The sequence below is a fragment of the Triticum dicoccoides genome, chromosome 7A (assembly GCF_002162155.2).
Source record: "Triticum dicoccoides isolate Atlit2015 ecotype Zavitan chromosome 7A, WEW_v2.0, whole genome shotgun sequence".
NCBI lineage: Eukaryota > Viridiplantae > Streptophyta > Magnoliopsida > Poales > Poaceae > Triticum > Triticum dicoccoides.
Genome location: NC_041392.1, coordinates 169,442,773 through 169,459,096, shown reverse-complemented (window position 1 = coordinate 169,459,096; position 16,324 = coordinate 169,442,773). Strand labels below are relative to the sequence as shown.

General features: G+C 46.7%; 1 protein-coding gene across 1 annotated transcript; it reads right to left on the bottom strand.

Annotated features, from left to right (window-relative positions):
- Positions 1-973: 973 nt before the first annotated feature.
- Positions 974-14,672, bottom strand: LOC119331596 (dynamin-2A-like). Its single transcript, XM_037604756.1, has 22 exons — positions 14,333-14,672; positions 14,200-14,250; positions 13,962-14,082; positions 13,788-13,883; positions 13,287-13,348; positions 12,800-12,917; positions 12,372-12,714; positions 12,104-12,251; positions 11,898-11,999; positions 11,694-11,813; positions 11,140-11,223; positions 10,909-11,036; positions 10,407-10,491; positions 10,118-10,253; positions 9,493-9,569; positions 9,273-9,329; positions 3,147-3,285; positions 2,917-3,071; positions 2,704-2,817; positions 2,549-2,616; positions 1,917-2,089; positions 974-1,536 (listed from the first exon to the last, which is right to left on the bottom strand). Exons 1-22 carry the CDS (start codon positions 14,471-14,473, stop codon positions 1,343-1,345), a joined length of 2,712 nt encoding a protein of 903 aa, XP_037460653.1. The 5' UTR covers positions 14,474-14,672; the 3' UTR covers positions 974-1,342.
- Between the last annotated feature and the right edge of the window lie 1,652 nt (positions 14,673-16,324).

Sequence of the window (16,324 nt, the reverse complement as noted above, 5' to 3'; positions counted from 1 at the left end):
GGGTACCCCTTAACTAATGATTTCATTGTTCTTTTGAACCATTTGTTGTTCAAAGATAGAGTGAATTCACATTTTACCTCATGAATGCGATGACACTTTCTAAACTTTTACCAAGTGCAGTCGAAATTTCTCCAAACTACTTATTTAAGCAACTTTGTTCTCCCCTAAAATTTGCCCTCGGTTTTATCTCGTTAACAATTATATCATTGTTTTGTCAAATGCGTCTCACTATCGGGGTTGATCAGTGGCGCGGGATACTGTATCCAGGTGTGTCTAGGGCACATCTAGATGTGCTCTAATTATTGCACATCTAAATGAGTGAATCAAGTATAAAGAGAAAAAAAAATATTCACACGAATCTCAATGTAAAATCAATGACATATGACTTAGATGTGCAACTTATGGCACATCTAGATGTGCTTTAGCAAAATTGTACCCCTTAACTAGTGATTTCATTGTTCTCTTGAACCATTTGTTGTTCAAAGATAGAGCAAAATTCACATTTTACCTCCTGAATGCGATGACACTTTCTACATTTTTACCAAGTGTAGTCAAAATTTCTCCAAACTAATTTGAGCAACTTTGCTCTCCCCTTAAAAAAAAGCAAATTTGCCTAGGTTTTACTCCCTCCATCCGAAAATACTTGTCATCATAATGGATAGAAAGAGACGTATCTACTATCTTGTTAACAATCATATCATTGTTTTGTCAAATGCATCTCACTGTCTGGGCCGAACAGAGGTAATTCCTCAGGGTGCCTGAATAATCCTGCTTAGCAGCAGTAGCACACTTCGTTCTCGATAATAAGAAACAGAAAAACAGCATCACGCTTCCTCCTGTCGCCAGAAGCACGCCTCTGACTCTGAACCCATGTGAGCTTCTACATCAATGTTGCCTGATAGCTTGCTTGAATCAATAGCCACATGCTAAATTTACGTTGTCGCCAGAGTCATCTATATTTACAGGGCTTAACTATAAAAATAGGCTGATTAAAATTGGTACAAATATTATGTCAATTTGTAAGAAAAGGCGTACACCAGCAGGTTGACGCGTGGAAGACCCAAAATAAGCACTTCTATAGAAAGGTGCAGCATCAGGCGTCAAAATGCAAGATGGATCATGAACCAATAGAGAGAATTGATTCAACTATATATTTCTATAAACAACTCAGGGTCGCCTGCGCATGCATACGCACCGTCGATGAGACCCTCGACCAAGGCGCTCACTCTAATTGTCCAATCTCAAACTCGCTCCACCAATCTCACCACCCAATTATCAGAAACAGGGTGTGTGCCTAGCAAGAATACATAATAATAAATCATGGATACTAATCAGGCATGATTTAGTATCTCGGTGGCGCTGGCGGCATCCGGTTTGGTGTGCGTCTGCTGCTCGAGTTGGGATCCCCATTTTCAGAGCGTCTGCGACCGTCAGCGCTTCTCGATCTTGATTCGATGTTTGGGGCAGGGCCATTTGCTGCAGAATCGAAGGCTGACCTCCAGTCCTCACCAGGGCGGCCAGGTGTCCTGGGGCTCTCTGTAAAAGATTTCCATTTCAAGTTGTTATAAATACAACAATATGCATATCAGGTGGAACCTCCTCAACCTAAACTGCCTAAGATAGACCCTAAATCTTACAGACCGGTGAAAGAAAATTAGTACTGCCTCTTGAAAAAGTAGGACATGATTTTACAGTTCAAGTTTTAAGTTTGACAGTAAAGATTACACGTGTTTCTCAATACAAATCCAATGCACGTGTTTCTCATTACAAATCCAATGCTATAGATCATAGCAGACGCATTACTGGATTATTTGTGGTCAAACTACACCCCACATTTCCTGAATGAGGTAGGCAAACATCCAAGTAAAAGCCAACTTGGTAATATTATTCAGACAAAAGGGGGAAAATCAGCTTACCAGTTTCAGGACTGTCATTTGAGTAAGAAGAAGCAGCAGCTCGATTGTCATGGATACTAAGTTGACGTGTGAGCTTTGACAGCAGAGATGATTGCTTTTGGTACTTTTCCCTTCTACGTTTAGCATTGTGGTCTTCTTGGAGAAGTTCTTCAATTTTTGCATTGCTTTGCCCGCTGGCAATGAGAAACATGTGAAGGTATGAAATGCAGAGATACGTGAAATTTTAAAGAAAAATTAAACATTGGATCTCCATCTATCATGCAAGCAGACTATGATAAATATGGAATAATGCATCATCAAACTGTTTCACAAAAAAAAAATCCGAGAATCAAAAATTGGATGCCTGTAGCCCTCTACGGACAGGTTCCTTAGTCATAAATCATCCTTTTCATACTAGTACCAAAGAAGAGATAAAAGCTATCCGGATTTCCTTTCCCATATGATGGCTAGCATATAGAATTAGGTACTGTATAAGAGTTAGCATGCATTCCAAAGCAGCTTGTATTCACCTTTTTCAATCGAATAGAAATATACTCAAACATGAAATAATAGAAGAAAGTTTAAAGACAGGCACATACAGTATGCTAATCTCCAGAAGAAATTAAAACTGTATTTCTGGACAGAGCATTCACCTTATAGAACTATATAGCTGGTTCAACATATCCTCCTTTGCTTTCTCCACTTGGCAGAGCACAATAGCCTGATAAGCAAACAAATAAACTTTGATGAAGACTCACCCCAGATCATTAGGTCAAGTGAACTAAATAAAGCTATATAGAACACAAACCTTCGGGACATTTGCTGCTAGACTATTTAAAACAGCCTCAACATAACCGCGAACTTCTTGAGACATCCACCTAAGTTCTTCTTCAGGATCAGCTGGTCTCCGTATCATTGCATCCTTTCAAATGTAACAGGGATCAGATGGCACTTGCAAACAAGAGAAGATTCTATGTCGACACGTCAAAAGAAAATCAACTGTGCATAAGCTAGAACTTACTGTGGAGCTATCTGTCTGGCTTTGCTTCAGCGGTCCACCCTCAGTATTTGCAGCCTTGAAAGAACCACCTTTGCTTTGAATTACAGCTTTTATCTTATTTACCCACTCAACCTTGTCAGCAGTGCTCTCAGCCTTCAATACAACAGCGCTATGAGCTGCAAAACAAGAAAACCAGTTTATGAAATGAAAAATGAAGTAAACATGATGCTATAATGTTCAGGGGTGTTAACCTTTAAGAACTGTCTTATAGGCGACCCTGTTAGTTATCTTGAACACAAGGCTTGGGCCTTTTTCAGGTCCATTAGCCTTTTTTGAATCCTTTAAGCTTTTAGAAGGTTCTTCCTCATCTACTTCCTCGAGGTTGCATTCCTACACAGTACACCATACAAAGTTGCTGGATCAGTTCAAGTTTATATATAAATCTTAAGAGTTACACGTGCAATGCTTCTTTGGACATGCTCTTCCCGGTGGAATTAAGGAAAGACAATAAACTACTGAACTATTAAAACACTAACACGAAACTGAGAAATCATGCAACATCATTACCAAGTACTCCCTCCGTTCCTAAATATAAGTCTTTTTAGACATTTCAAATGGATTACAACACAGATGTATGTCACTGGCGGAGGGTAGTGGATGCGAAACTGGGCCACGACCCCCCCTTCCAAAATTACAAAAAGAATTTTATACTAGGTATATTCACTACTTTAGCACAGCCCATGAGATAATGCCCAGTAGCAGTCTAGGAACAGCGTCCATCCCCGATTCTCCACGGCTCCGATAGACTGCTACTGCAGGGCTAGATCACTACCAGGCCACAGCTATTGTGAACCGTCGTCCACTGACATGATTTGAGCAACCGACCATTGCGAACTCGTCCGTTCATCTGATGACCTCCTTGGCTCCTCCTCTTTATCAACTTGTGTATCCCCTTCTTAACGGTTGGAGGCTTGGAGCTGCACACCGTTGACGCCGGCAAGCCACCACGCCGGACGGTGGACGCACCAGCACTAGCGCGCACTGTACCTTAATCCTCTTGCTGGGTTGCGGCTCCTTGTTGATTGAAACCAAACGCCTTGGAGCCTGCTGGTTGGTGCTTCGTGCTTGCCTTGCTAATTACTTGGTCAGTTTACTACAGAAAGTGTATGTCCTATTTTTTGATTGGAACGGAGAGAGTAACTGAGAAGCGAGGTGTGATGATAATTTATTCATATAGATGTCCACTGCATCGGTTAAATGCTGGAAAATTTAATGCATTATAAATTCCTGATTTAGATATATAGCAACAATGGAAACGGCATATTATTTAGTCATAAATTATGGGATCCCTACAAATTATCGCTTACACATGTTCTATGATGAGTAGCTTTTTCATGCATATGGTGTGTTTTTAGATGGATTTGGCCCCCTCTTGTGTTTTGGTCATGCTCCGCCACTGATGTATGTAGACATATTTTAGAGTGTAGATTCACTCATTTTGCTCTGTATGTAGTCACTTTGTTTTTTTTTTGAGAAAACGCAAAAGACTTTTGCGTTTCATTGTATTGAAAAGAAGGGGTTTGGTACAATCCTCCTAGGAGGCAGATTTACAAGGTGAGTACAGGCACACTAGTGAACATCCCAGGTCTGTGGCAAGATAGCCCGGAGCCCGAAGGCTCCAGCTCTGGCCCAAAGTGCGGCCTCTTCCTTAATCCTAGCAGTTAGGGAGGTAACCGACGGTGGTGTGCCTTCAAACACGCATCCATTGCGATGCTTCCAGATCATCCAAGGGACGAGCAAGGCAGCGGAGGCCAATCCCTTGTGCATAGGTTTAGGGGTGTCATGTTTTGCAGAGCGCCACTAGTCGTGGAGAGTGGCACCATCAGTGGGCAGCAGGCAGGAGAGGCGTAGCCATGAGAGGATCTCGTGCCACACTACGCGGCTGAAAGGGCACTCCAGGAGTAGATGGTGAATCGTCTCCGGGGCCTGATCGCAAAGTGGGCAGCGCTGTGGGTGCGGCAGGTTGCGTCGCGCTAGGCGGTCGGCCGTCCAGCACCGGTCGAGGTTGGCAAGCCAGTGGAAGAAGCGTACCCTAGGCGGTGCCCAGCACTTCCATGTAAGCTTCCAAGCCTGGCATCTGGTTGAGCCATGAAAAGTGGCAAGGTATGCAGACTTGGCGGAATACTCGCCGTTCGCGGTCCACTTCCAGCGAATGCGGTCTGGTGCGTCGCTGAGGGCAGTTTCGGCGAGCATGTGCCAAAGGCGTAGGTATTCTCCAATCTCTGGGATGCCAATCATGCCGTGGATGTCCGTGGCCCATTGGTTCGCATGAAGGCCGTCCGCAACAGTTCTTGACTTGCGACGTCGTTTGGGGATGAGGGCATAAAGGAGAGGCGCGATCCCGCGGACCGCACGCCCGTTGATCCATCTGTCCTCCCAAAACAGGGCGTGTTGGCCATCGCCAATAGTCATGGCAGTGGAGGCGAAGAAGAGCGTGCGCTCCTCAGGCGCGAATTGCAAGTCAAGGCCGCTCCAGGCCCTGCTATCGTCAACTCGGCTGAGCCATTGCCACCGCATGCGAAGGGCGAGGCCGGTGCGCTCGAGGTCGTGAACGCCGAGGCCGCCGAACTGGATAGGCCGACAGACACGCCGCCAGTTGACGTGGCAATTGCCGCCATTGGCCTCGGCGCGGCCAGCCCAGAGGAATCCTCTTTCAATCTTCTCCAAGAGTTTGATGGTCTTCTTTGGCGGCGCAAGCACAAGTAGCTGATGTATGGGGATCGCGCTCAAGACCGCCTTGACGAAGGCAAGGCGGCCGGCTTTGTTCATGAGCCAAGCTTTCCAGGAGGGTAACTTCCCAGCGACTTTGTCGACAACGGGTTGGAGCTGGGCAGCAGTGGGGCGACGCAGCGTGAGCGGGATGCCCAAGTAAGTGAGCGGGAATTCGACGATGGGGCATCCCAGGTGCGCGACAACATGAGCAACATCCATGGTGTCGCAGCGAATGAGGGCCGCAGCGCTCTTCTGGAAGTTCACGTGCAGGCCGGAGGCGTGCCCAAAGAGCTGCAAGATCTCCTTCACCGCCGCAATATCATCCGGCGAGGGGTGGCATAGGAGAATTACGTCGTCGGCGTAAAGGGATATGGTAGGAATGGCGTGGCGCGGGTGGAGCTGCTGCATGACCCGGAGCTCGATCGCGCGATGGAAGAGCCTGCCCAACATATCGACAACCAGGACGAAGAGCTGCGGGGAAACTGGATCACCTTGGCGCAGTCCACAGCGGTGCCAAATCGCTGGTCCGGGGTTGCTGTTGAGGAGAACCTTGGTGCTGGCCGACGACGGGAGAAGGGCGATCCAATCAAGGAAGCGGTTGCCGAAGCTGGCATCGCAGCACCTCAAACAGGAAAGGCCACCAGACGGAGTCGAAAGCCCGCGCCAAGTCAAGCTTCAGAAGCACGCGAAGGGCACCAAGTTGATGCAAAAGCCGCGCGGATTGACGCACAAGGATGAAGTTGTCGTGAAGACTTCGCCCGGGGATGAACGCATTCTGGACGTTGCTAACAAGATTGTTGAGCTTGGGGGCTAGGCGGAGCGAAAGTAGCTTGGCCAGGACCTTGGCAACAATGTGAATTAGGCTTATGGGCCTATAATCCCCCAGGCCATTGGCATCGGCGCGCTTGGGGAGGAGCGTAATTAGCGACTAGTTAAGGCAGCTAAACCCGCGGCCACGCAGCGCGTAAACCTGGTCAAAGACACATCGGAGGTCGTGCTTGATGACCGGCCAGCAGGAGCGGAGGAACTCCGCGGTGAAGCCGTCCAGGCCGGGCGCCTTGCGAGACGGCAAGCTTTTGATGGCTTGCCAAATCTCATCTTCACTGAATGGCGCGTCGAGGTCCTCCAGGTTTGAGGGCTCAATGAACTGCGACAGGTCAATGGTGCAGTCACGTGGCACGTCCGTCCCAATCCGGCTGTCGAAGTGCTCGAATGTGGCCGCGGCCATGTCGCTGGGATCAGTGAGCACGGCGCCATCGACAGAGATGCCATGGATCCAGTTCTTCTGCTTGCGGTACGTGCACAGGCGATGGTACAACGTGGTGTTCGCGTCGCCGTCTTTGAGAGATGCAATGCGTGCGCGCTGCCGGGCGATAGTCCGCTCAAGGGAAGCAAGGCCAAGGTAGGAGAGCTTGATCTGACGACTCATGATCTGACGACGCAGCCAGTCTTCATGCGGTGATAGGGCGCGCTGTTCTTGCGCGGCGTCGAAGCGGAGCAGCAGCTCGCGAGAGATCGCAAGCTGGTCTCGCACGTTACCAACGGAACGCGCGCTCCAGCTGGTGAGTTTACGCGTTGTGGCCTGCATGCGCCGTTTGAAACGCCGGAACGGATCGGCGTCATCCACCGAATGCCACGATCGCCACAATCTCCAAGAAACCGGCGAGGCGAGTCCAGTACTCCTCGAAGTGGAATCGTCGGTGCGCTGATGGGAGAGGCGAGCAATCGAGCAAAAGGGGGGAGTGATCCGAGACGACCGAGGCAAGGCAACGCGGGTGGCATTCGACGTGAAGTTCATCCCAGTCCGTGGAACACAGCACCCGATCGAGATGGACCAAGGTGGGCGGGCTCTGCTCATTGGACCACATATAGCGCCGGCCGCTGAGGTAAATCTCCTTGAGCGCGAGGTCGTTGAGGACGCGTCGGAAACGCCCCATCATTCTCCGATTGAGATTGCCGTTGTTCTTGTCCTCATCACGGTAGATCATATTGAAGTCTCCGCAGATGAGCCATGGACCGGGGCAGGCGTCGCGGATGTCGCGGATCTCCTGCAGAAAAGCGATCTTGGCGTTGTTGTCTTGGGGGCCATAGACGATAGAGAGCCACCACGGCACGCTTGTGCCACCAGGGATCGTAACCCGGGCGGAAATGGTGTTGGTGGTGAACATCGGGTCCGTGATCGACACGTCCCGGCTCTTCCACGCCAGCAGGATCCCACCACGGGTGCCGCTCGCTGGGAGGTAAACATATTCATCAAACTCAGATCCCAACGTCTCAAGGACAGTCGACGAGTAGACGAATTCCATTTTAGTCTCTTGGAAGCAAGCGATCGAAGCGCTGGAAGTTACAACAAGCGAGCGAACTGCCGTACGTCTGGTACGGGCGTTGAGGCCGCGAACGTTCCAATTGATGATTTTGAGGCCGTGATCCATTAGGAAGAGGTCGACGAATGGGCGCGCATCGGCGCAGCTAGGCCTCGATCGGGCTGCCCGAGATCACCGTGGTGACAGGCGCCGTGGACGAGTCAGCGGGTAGCACGCGGCCTACAAGCGCGGCAATGGCCGTCAACACGGCATGAGAAAGGGGCGCAGCAAAGACCCCATCGTATGCCTTCATGGCCTCGGCGGAGATCACTTGATCGGTGCCGATGATGCCAAGGGTGCGCAGTATCTGGACCTGCGCACGGCGCTCAGCGGTGGGCGGCGGGCTGGGCTTGGCCTTCGCAGTAGTGGCAGATCGTCCGCGGCGTGGCGAGAAGTTCAGGGGCTGCCGGCGTCGTTTGCGCGTAGGGTTGGGCAGGGCAGAGCAAGTCTGCTTTGTTGCCGCTGCGAGGAAGTCTCCAAGGGTCTAGGAGCTGACAGGGGCCGGCTGTCTGGTGCGTCGCAGAGTGATTGGCGGCGTGGCAAAACGCCATGCGCTGCGCATCTGAGGCGCATGGGACACAGGGGTGGATTGCAGTGTTGACGGGCTTGGGGGAGCAGGCCTGCTGGCATGAGCATCAGGAGGCGTGGGCCTTTGCAATATGCGTCTGGGTTCCTGGGCCGCCAGGGAGGGGCAGCCCAAATCAGCGTCCCCGATGGCGGCGGCAGGATGGGGCGCAGGCGCGATGAGTTGCACCATATGATCCGCGTCCCGCGTAGCCAAGGAGGGGCTGGCATGCAGCTCAGACAGGGCCACGGGGGTGGACAAGGGCGCAGCATCACGCGTCGCAGTGACGGGGCCACGCCATCGGCCCGTAGGCGGTAGTCACTTGTTGGAATCTCTAAAAAGACTTATATTTGGGAACGGAGGGAGTATAAGTCTTTCTAGACATTTCAAATGGACTACAACATACGGATGTATGTAGACATATTTTAGAGTGTAGATTCACTCATTTTGCTTCGTATGTAATCACTTGTTGGAATCTCTAAAAGGACTTATATTTGGGAACGGAGGGAGTAGAAAAATAATACTCCCTCCGTTCCGAATTACTTGTCTTAGATTTGTCTAGATACGGAGGTATCTAGCACTAAAATGAGTCTAGATACATCTGTATCTAGACAAATCCAAGACAAGTAATTCAGAACGGAGGGAGTACATGTAACAAATGCAAAACTTATGCACACCTCGAGAGTGATGACACCACGAAAATGCCTTTCCTCTTGCTTCTTTGTGTATCCAAGCTGATAAAACAGATGGTGAGCCCAACCAGGCATACAAACAAGTAAAATAATCAACAGCATGTGCCATGAAAATTATGAAAACAATTAACAGTCTGAAAAAAATCCTTTCAAGTTCAAATGTATCAAAACACCACCAATCAACAAGTATGGAAGACTGACCAACCTTTCCACTCTTCTCATTTAGGACGAACCACCTCCTGCTCCACCCGTTAGCTTTTGCACTTTTCTTCAAAAGGTAACCTGAAGAAAAGGGGGGAATATGTTCATACGCCATACTAAAGTTGCATAGATCAGCATGTACATCAGTACATTATTACTGTGCATCAAGTACATGTTAGACTCCCCCATGTGGCATCGGTCTTATATGTAATTTTACTTTTTGGCTGGTGTTCCTTTGTGCAAAGGCTAGTGCTCTGCTATCTTTTCAGTTTTGCCAGGTCGGTATGTACGTGACTTGTACTATGATCCTTATGATATAAATGAGACATGTATTACCATGCAAAAAAAAAAGACTCCCCCATGTGGTTCAAAACTCAAAGTGCTCTATGATTCGAATTCTTGCGAAAATGTCCATGTTATTCTAAATGGACTAAGCTGACCAGGTGTATAAAGATGAATTTCATTTTACATGAAACAAGGATGTGCCCAGTTGCGTGAAGAAACATAAAAATATAAGCTGTCGTATTCATTTCATGGAATGAACGACATTTTGCACAAGTTCAACATTTAATAATGGATTTCCTTTATGACCAGACTTCAGCAGACAGATTTACTGCCTTCTTTTTTACCTGCAGTAATTTCACCAGCAGGACCAGCAACCTGCAAATTTGGTCCCTCTTTTGTGTCTTTGTCTGGACTTGGTTTTTCTTTCGTTGATTTTGAGCTACCGCCGGCTTGCTCAGATTTTGTTTGGGGACTGGAGGCCTAAAATCAAATAATAGTTTATATTAACCAAGGGCAACATGTGCTCTATGTCCACAGAGAAAAATGTATTACTTTTGAATAATGAATATCATATTATATTTTCTAACAGAGACATGCAACTGTGCATCGTAAGAAAATAAGCACAAGCCATACCCTGTTTGTCACGGATTGTTCAGACTCTTGTCCTTTCTTGGAAGGTCGGTTTTTCATTTCGTCCTCACGGCGCTGCCTCTCCATTCTGCCACCAAACAAAAAGGGCAACGGCATGCATTCAACAATTTTATCATGAAATCAGCATAGTTTGGCAAAAGTAAATACTTGGCCAATTTCTTTAGCAAGCAAAGCAATTAACACATATTTTGTAGCACGAGGAAAAACATGCTAAACAGTGGGGTGACAAAGACAAGGATGACAGAGGGTTGAACCAGAAAATGCATACAGTTTTCTGGGATCACTTATAAAGGTAATAAGAGGGAGCTATCTGAAAATAGGATGAATACTTCCTCCTGAAGCATCTCAACGTAAGATAGATTGTGGGAAATGAAGTCACAAATTGAAATCGGAAACAATGAGGCTGAAACAGCAATTAAATGCTAGAGACCAAACAACAAATTACACAAAACTGAAAGGAGGGCTAGAAACATCATCAGCCAACCTTCTTTGTACTAGACGGATGAAATGTTGAGCAGGAACAAAGGCACGCTCCATGTCAACAAGAGCAACTACCATCTTTTTGGCGTCACTTTTAAAGCTATCCAATGCATTCGATGCTATTGCAATGACCTAGAAAAAAAGGACAAAATAGAGTGTACACTCAGAATGGTCAAAGATGGAACCTATCAACAAGCAAGCAGAAAGGTGCTTCTCTAAAACATATAGGTGATACCTCACGCTTGAATGGAGGATATCTTCCAAGCCCAGGTGTGGCATTAGCGGACGCATTGACTATGTCCAACAATACACGGTGTACCTAGTAGTGTATGAACAGTAAAAAATAGTTTCGCCATGTCAGTAAACAAGATAAATATGTCAAAAGATTCTACGACCTTGCATAAGCACATGGATGCTTAAATATTAGGTCAACACAATAGGGAAGAAATGTCACGCTAATACCACCCAATATACAAAAAAACTGAACTAGAATTATGGAACTCTAATTTTGCAGCCTTGGAAGCACAAATTCAACATCAATTCTGTAAACCCAAATCAGGTAAGCTCAGCAAAAATGAAAGAACTTGATATCCAATCAAATATATCCAGAAAGAAATCAAATTGAGGATGTTTGTCTAATGTTGCCCCAAGGAGGGTAAAAGTGGATGTGGCGTAGAGCATAATAAACAATAGGGTTTGTCTAATGCTTTTCTTAAATTGAACATTAGCCTCAAGGGAAAAGGAGAAAGTCTAAACAAGTTTTACTTCCGTTGCCCAGGGATTGCATACCTCGTCAACACATAGTCGTGATGGCTCCTTTGCCATGTCTAGTACTATTTTTATTAATGACCTCAACCCTTTCTCTGGAGATATCAAATATGGTTGATAACCGTCGGCTTCCAGGACAATCTAGAAAATCAAGAGAATAAAACTTTTATATAAAAGGCAGAAAATTGCTACCGTAGTTTATCTTAGAAGTGAAAGTGGCCCTACCCTTTTGACATTGTTGAGATCAAAATGTCTGTCCAATGGTAGCTGTTTAATTCTGTCTGGAAACTTGCCTTCAAAACTTGCAACAATTTTCCACCCAGACCCCTTTCATATGGAAAAAAAATGCACTAATCTTGTAATCAATTATTCAATTTTTGGGGGCATAATTCAAATATAGAAGAAGTCTACTTTTGAAGTTAGCCACTAACCTCGCCAGATGTAATATGAGCAAGAAACTTATCTTCAAATTCCCGGCACAGCTCCAACGCAACTGCTCGGGTTCCTTCAGGACTTTGTACCATAGATTCTCCGAGCCTTGCCAGCTCAGCTTGCACCATCTGGGATTTACCCTGAAGGCTGAAACAGTAACGCATATTACTGAATTAGCATCAATGCGGAAAGGGACAGACTTCATGTAACTCTATGCATATATCAAACTAATAGATGTACCGTTAAAGCATGAGGCAAGATTCTTACCCAGTCAATAGGTTAGGAAGACGCACTTTCATCCTTTTACGTATCTGCTTAGCAATGGTGCTAACCAGAGAAACTCTACCTAGCTTACTATGGGGAGCTCCAGTTAAGATGGACTTGAGGGTCTCAGCTTCAGCTTGCCATGCTGTTTCCAGCGAGTTCTCAGAACCAACTGATCCAGATTGTGCCGATGCAATTGCTACAGATTGTCCTACCAGAGCGACCCACTCAATGTCAGGAAGGTTTTTTGGGCCCTTGTTCAAGAGAAGGGCCTGAACACAAGCTATAGTTTTCGCGTCTCCATCTGCTTGATCAATCTTGCTTAAGATACCGATAGTTCTCGAACCTACAGCGAGTGGAAAACATCATTTACCAAAGAACAAAGTGTGGTGTTATTATTGATGATATTTTTTCCAGTTCAAAAGACAAACCATCTGGATCAATATCCTTCGCCAGCCTAATAGCTCGAGATGATGCAACTTCAGCTGCTTGTACCGCAGGTATCACAACTAGCAGTATTGCATCATTGTGCCCAGCATAATCATTGATCTAAATTGAAAAGGAAGTCAGCATTGAGTAGCGGAAAGTAAACTAGTATAACGAAATTAAAGAACTATTTTTGACATGCTGTCAAAGTAGGCAAGTAAGAATAGTTCAAAAGGCTCCAGAAAAATATAATGATACATAACTGCATAAAAATGATTTCCACACGACAAAATTTGTGTGAAGCTAACATTGTAATAATAAGATATATAAATCACGTATATGGTACAAGATGTTTATGTCGAGACTATATCAATATATTTTGAGCAGTCGTCATGATTGGCTACTGTAAGCTACTCTAATATTCTAATATCTCAGCATTAACATTATATCAGAACTAGTTGACAAGTAAAGTGTCCATATTTAAATGCTTACCATTGAATCATCCACAGCTCGCTGATCTAACCCAGGTAAATCAATCAGTTTTAGCGGGGGAGCTGAAAACATAACAACAAAATGTACAATGAGAGATTGAGTGGTTTTAACAAAGCACCACAGCAAATACTAAGGGCAAACAGAAATAATAAGAACAGATTTAGTATAGAAACTACGCAGAGGAATTATCAGTGATGAAACATCAAAACACTTAATTGTGGAAAGAAATGGACAGCTCATGCTTCAGCAATTACACACATTGCAAGATTTTTCTGTTGCTATTTCCCACAGCACACACAATACAAGAAACATAAATATCATAGCCCGATTTAAATGCTAGCTGTTTCATACTACAAGTACAAGGAGCACTCACTTCATGTACTAAAAATGTCGACATGTCCTCTGTACCAGTCTATAATCTATGCTGCTATGTTCATTGCTAATTGAAGGATAAGCAGGTATAGGTTCACTGAAATCACTATATTAAATTAATGGACAAACCTGTGCTCGTTCTCAGCTTGAGCAAAATCTCATCTGAGCGGCCCCTGCCAGACACACTCTTGCTGAGCCTATCCTGCAGAGAATGCCGCAGAGCACCTGCACATGAAAAAATTCAGCACCAGGTCGAACCGAAGTTGGTGATCATGCTAAACAAGGCTGTGAGATCCTACTGACTTGCGGACACCTGCTGCGACTTGCTATCGATCTGCAGCACGATAGACTTGGTGCTGAGGCCCGGTTCCGTCTGCAGGTCCACCACGATCGGCGCCCTGGTTGCCCCGTTCTCCCCCGTCGGCTGCACCACACAACACCACCAATCCAATACAATCCAATCCAATCCGATTAACAGACAACTCCGAGGGAGAGATATATGGAAGAAGTGGGGAGCCAAGCTACTGGACTAAAGGCTCACCAACACGGGATGGCCGATGAGGCTGTTCAGCACGGCCGACTTGCCTGAACCCTGCACAAACAGATCGGAGCGATCAGATCGGGGCACAAGGCGACGGTTCTGAGGCGCGGGGGGGCCGCCGGCCGGCACTTACGACGTTGCCGAGGACGACGGCGTTGAGGAAGGTGGAGGGGCGCCTGGGCGCGGCGTCGTCGGAGGGGTCGTCGTCGGCGAGGAGCGAGGCCGCCTGGCGTATCGACTCGGAGAGCTGCGACAGCTCCTCCATGGCCTCCATGGTGGGTCTCTACAGCCCCGGCGGAGGCGGATCGGGCGCGGCCGATGGATCGAGGGGCGCGGCGGCGGCGGAGACCTGGCCCTCGTCGGCCTGACGCGGGTTTGAAATCCGGTCCGCCGATATGGGGGAGGCGAAACGTGGACGAGGGAGAGGGATAGGGGGGAGGAGAAGAGAGGGACGGGGGACGAGGGACGGGGGAGTAGTCGTTTGCTTGCTTGGCTGCGAAGGAGGCGTTCGACTCGAGTCAGTAGTGCGGTCGGGAGTCCGGACGTGCGTGCGGTCCAGCCGGTTCGGGTAAGCAATGAGGCTTGGGCCTCGTCGTCCTGTCTTGCTTGGATGGGAACACGGAGCAACTTAGGGATTCTCCAAGAAAAAAACACTTAAGCCTTCTTTGGTTTGTATGAATCTTATAGGATTTCTATAGAATAGGATTTATATAGAAAATTTTTCTTTGAAGTCATTTGGTTTGTAGGAATTGATTCCTATTCATATGTAGGATAGGAATCAATTCTTCACATTTTGGAGGAAAAAAACATTAGCTAAGATTCAATTGAAAAATTCCTATTCTATGCATCAAATGACATCTCTTTCTCTATAGGAATTGAGATACATGTCATCTCACTTCCTATGATCTTCCTATTCCTATAACATTCCTATCCTATGAACCAAAGGAGGCCTTAGCCCACCTTTGGTTTGGTTTGTAGTAAACCTGAGGATGGTTTGAAAACCGGGAGCAACTAGTTAACGAGCGCTTCTTCAGGAGCCTCGCAACGATCAGCGCCACTTGGCGCGCTCTCGGCTATTCGCCACGTGTCGTGCTCTAGACGTTTTCTTCAGATTTTTTTTATTATTTTTTCACACCCGTTTTCGGCATTTTAAACGGGGTTTTTCCGGGTTTTTTCGACGTTTTGATTTTCCCCCGATCTTCCTTAGCTTTTTGATAAAAAAATTCGAAAAAAAAATTGCGCCAAAAAACCGCATTTTCTTTTTTCTTTCTTTCGAAAGTCGCGGTTTTTTTCCCGCGAGAGGCACGGTTGTGCTTTAGCGAGAGTCGCGGCCGTGTCTTTCGGAAACAGGAAAAAATGTGTTTTCTATTTTTTCGCGAGAGTCAGGGTTTTGCTTCCGTGCGAGGCACAGTTGTGCTTTCACGAGAATCACGGCAGTGCCTCTCGGAAAGAGAAAAACAAAACGCATTTTCTGTTTTTCTTTTCTTTCGCGAGAGTCACGGTTTTGCTTCCGGAAGAGGCACGTTTGTGCTTTCGTGAGAGTCACGGCCGTGCCTCTCAAAAAAGGAAAACTACGCATTTTTTATTTTTTTTCTTTCGCGATAGTCACGGGTGTGCTTTCGCGAGAGTCACGGCCGTGCCTCTCGGAAACGGAAAAAAACGCGTTTTCTGTTTTTTTTCCTTTCACGAGAGTCACGGTTTTGCTTCCATGAGGGGTACGGGTGTGATTTCGCAAAGGGAAAAAACCGTGCTTCCGGTTCGGTTTTTTCGTTCGGTTTTTTCGTCTCTTTCGTAAAGGGAAAAAACCGTGCTTCCGGTTCGGTTTTTTCGTTCGGTTTTTTCGTCTGGTTTTTTCTGAAAAAAAAGTTCGTCAAAACCTATCAACATGGGATCTAGTTTTGAAGATCTCGACGTGAGGAATCCAATGGTGAAAACGGTTCGAGATTTGGACGCACGGTTTAAAAGATAAAACATTTTGAATAAACAGATCTACGAAAAAAGGAAAAACTCCCACGTTGCGACAAGTGGCGCGCTGCATATGCGCCACTTGTCGCGATCTGGAAAAGTGGAGTGTTCTTTGTAACGAGTATTTCTTAATTAGTGATTTCGTTGAAAACCGCACCAT

Bases quoted from the DNA above. Each gene is read 5' to 3' on its own strand.
- LOC119331596 (XM_037604756.1), bottom strand. From the start codon at position 14,473: ATGGAGGCCATGGAGGAGCTGTCGCAGCTCTCCGAGTCGATACGCCAG. The intron at 12,918-13,286 runs GTAAGCATTTAA...TTTTCAATTTAG, and splicing joins GAGCTGTGGATGATTCAATG to ATCAATGATTATGCTGGGCA. The intron at 2,090-2,548 runs GTGAATGCTCTG...TCTCATTGCCAG, and splicing joins CAGCTATATAGTTCTATAAG to CGGGCAAAGCAATGCAAAAA.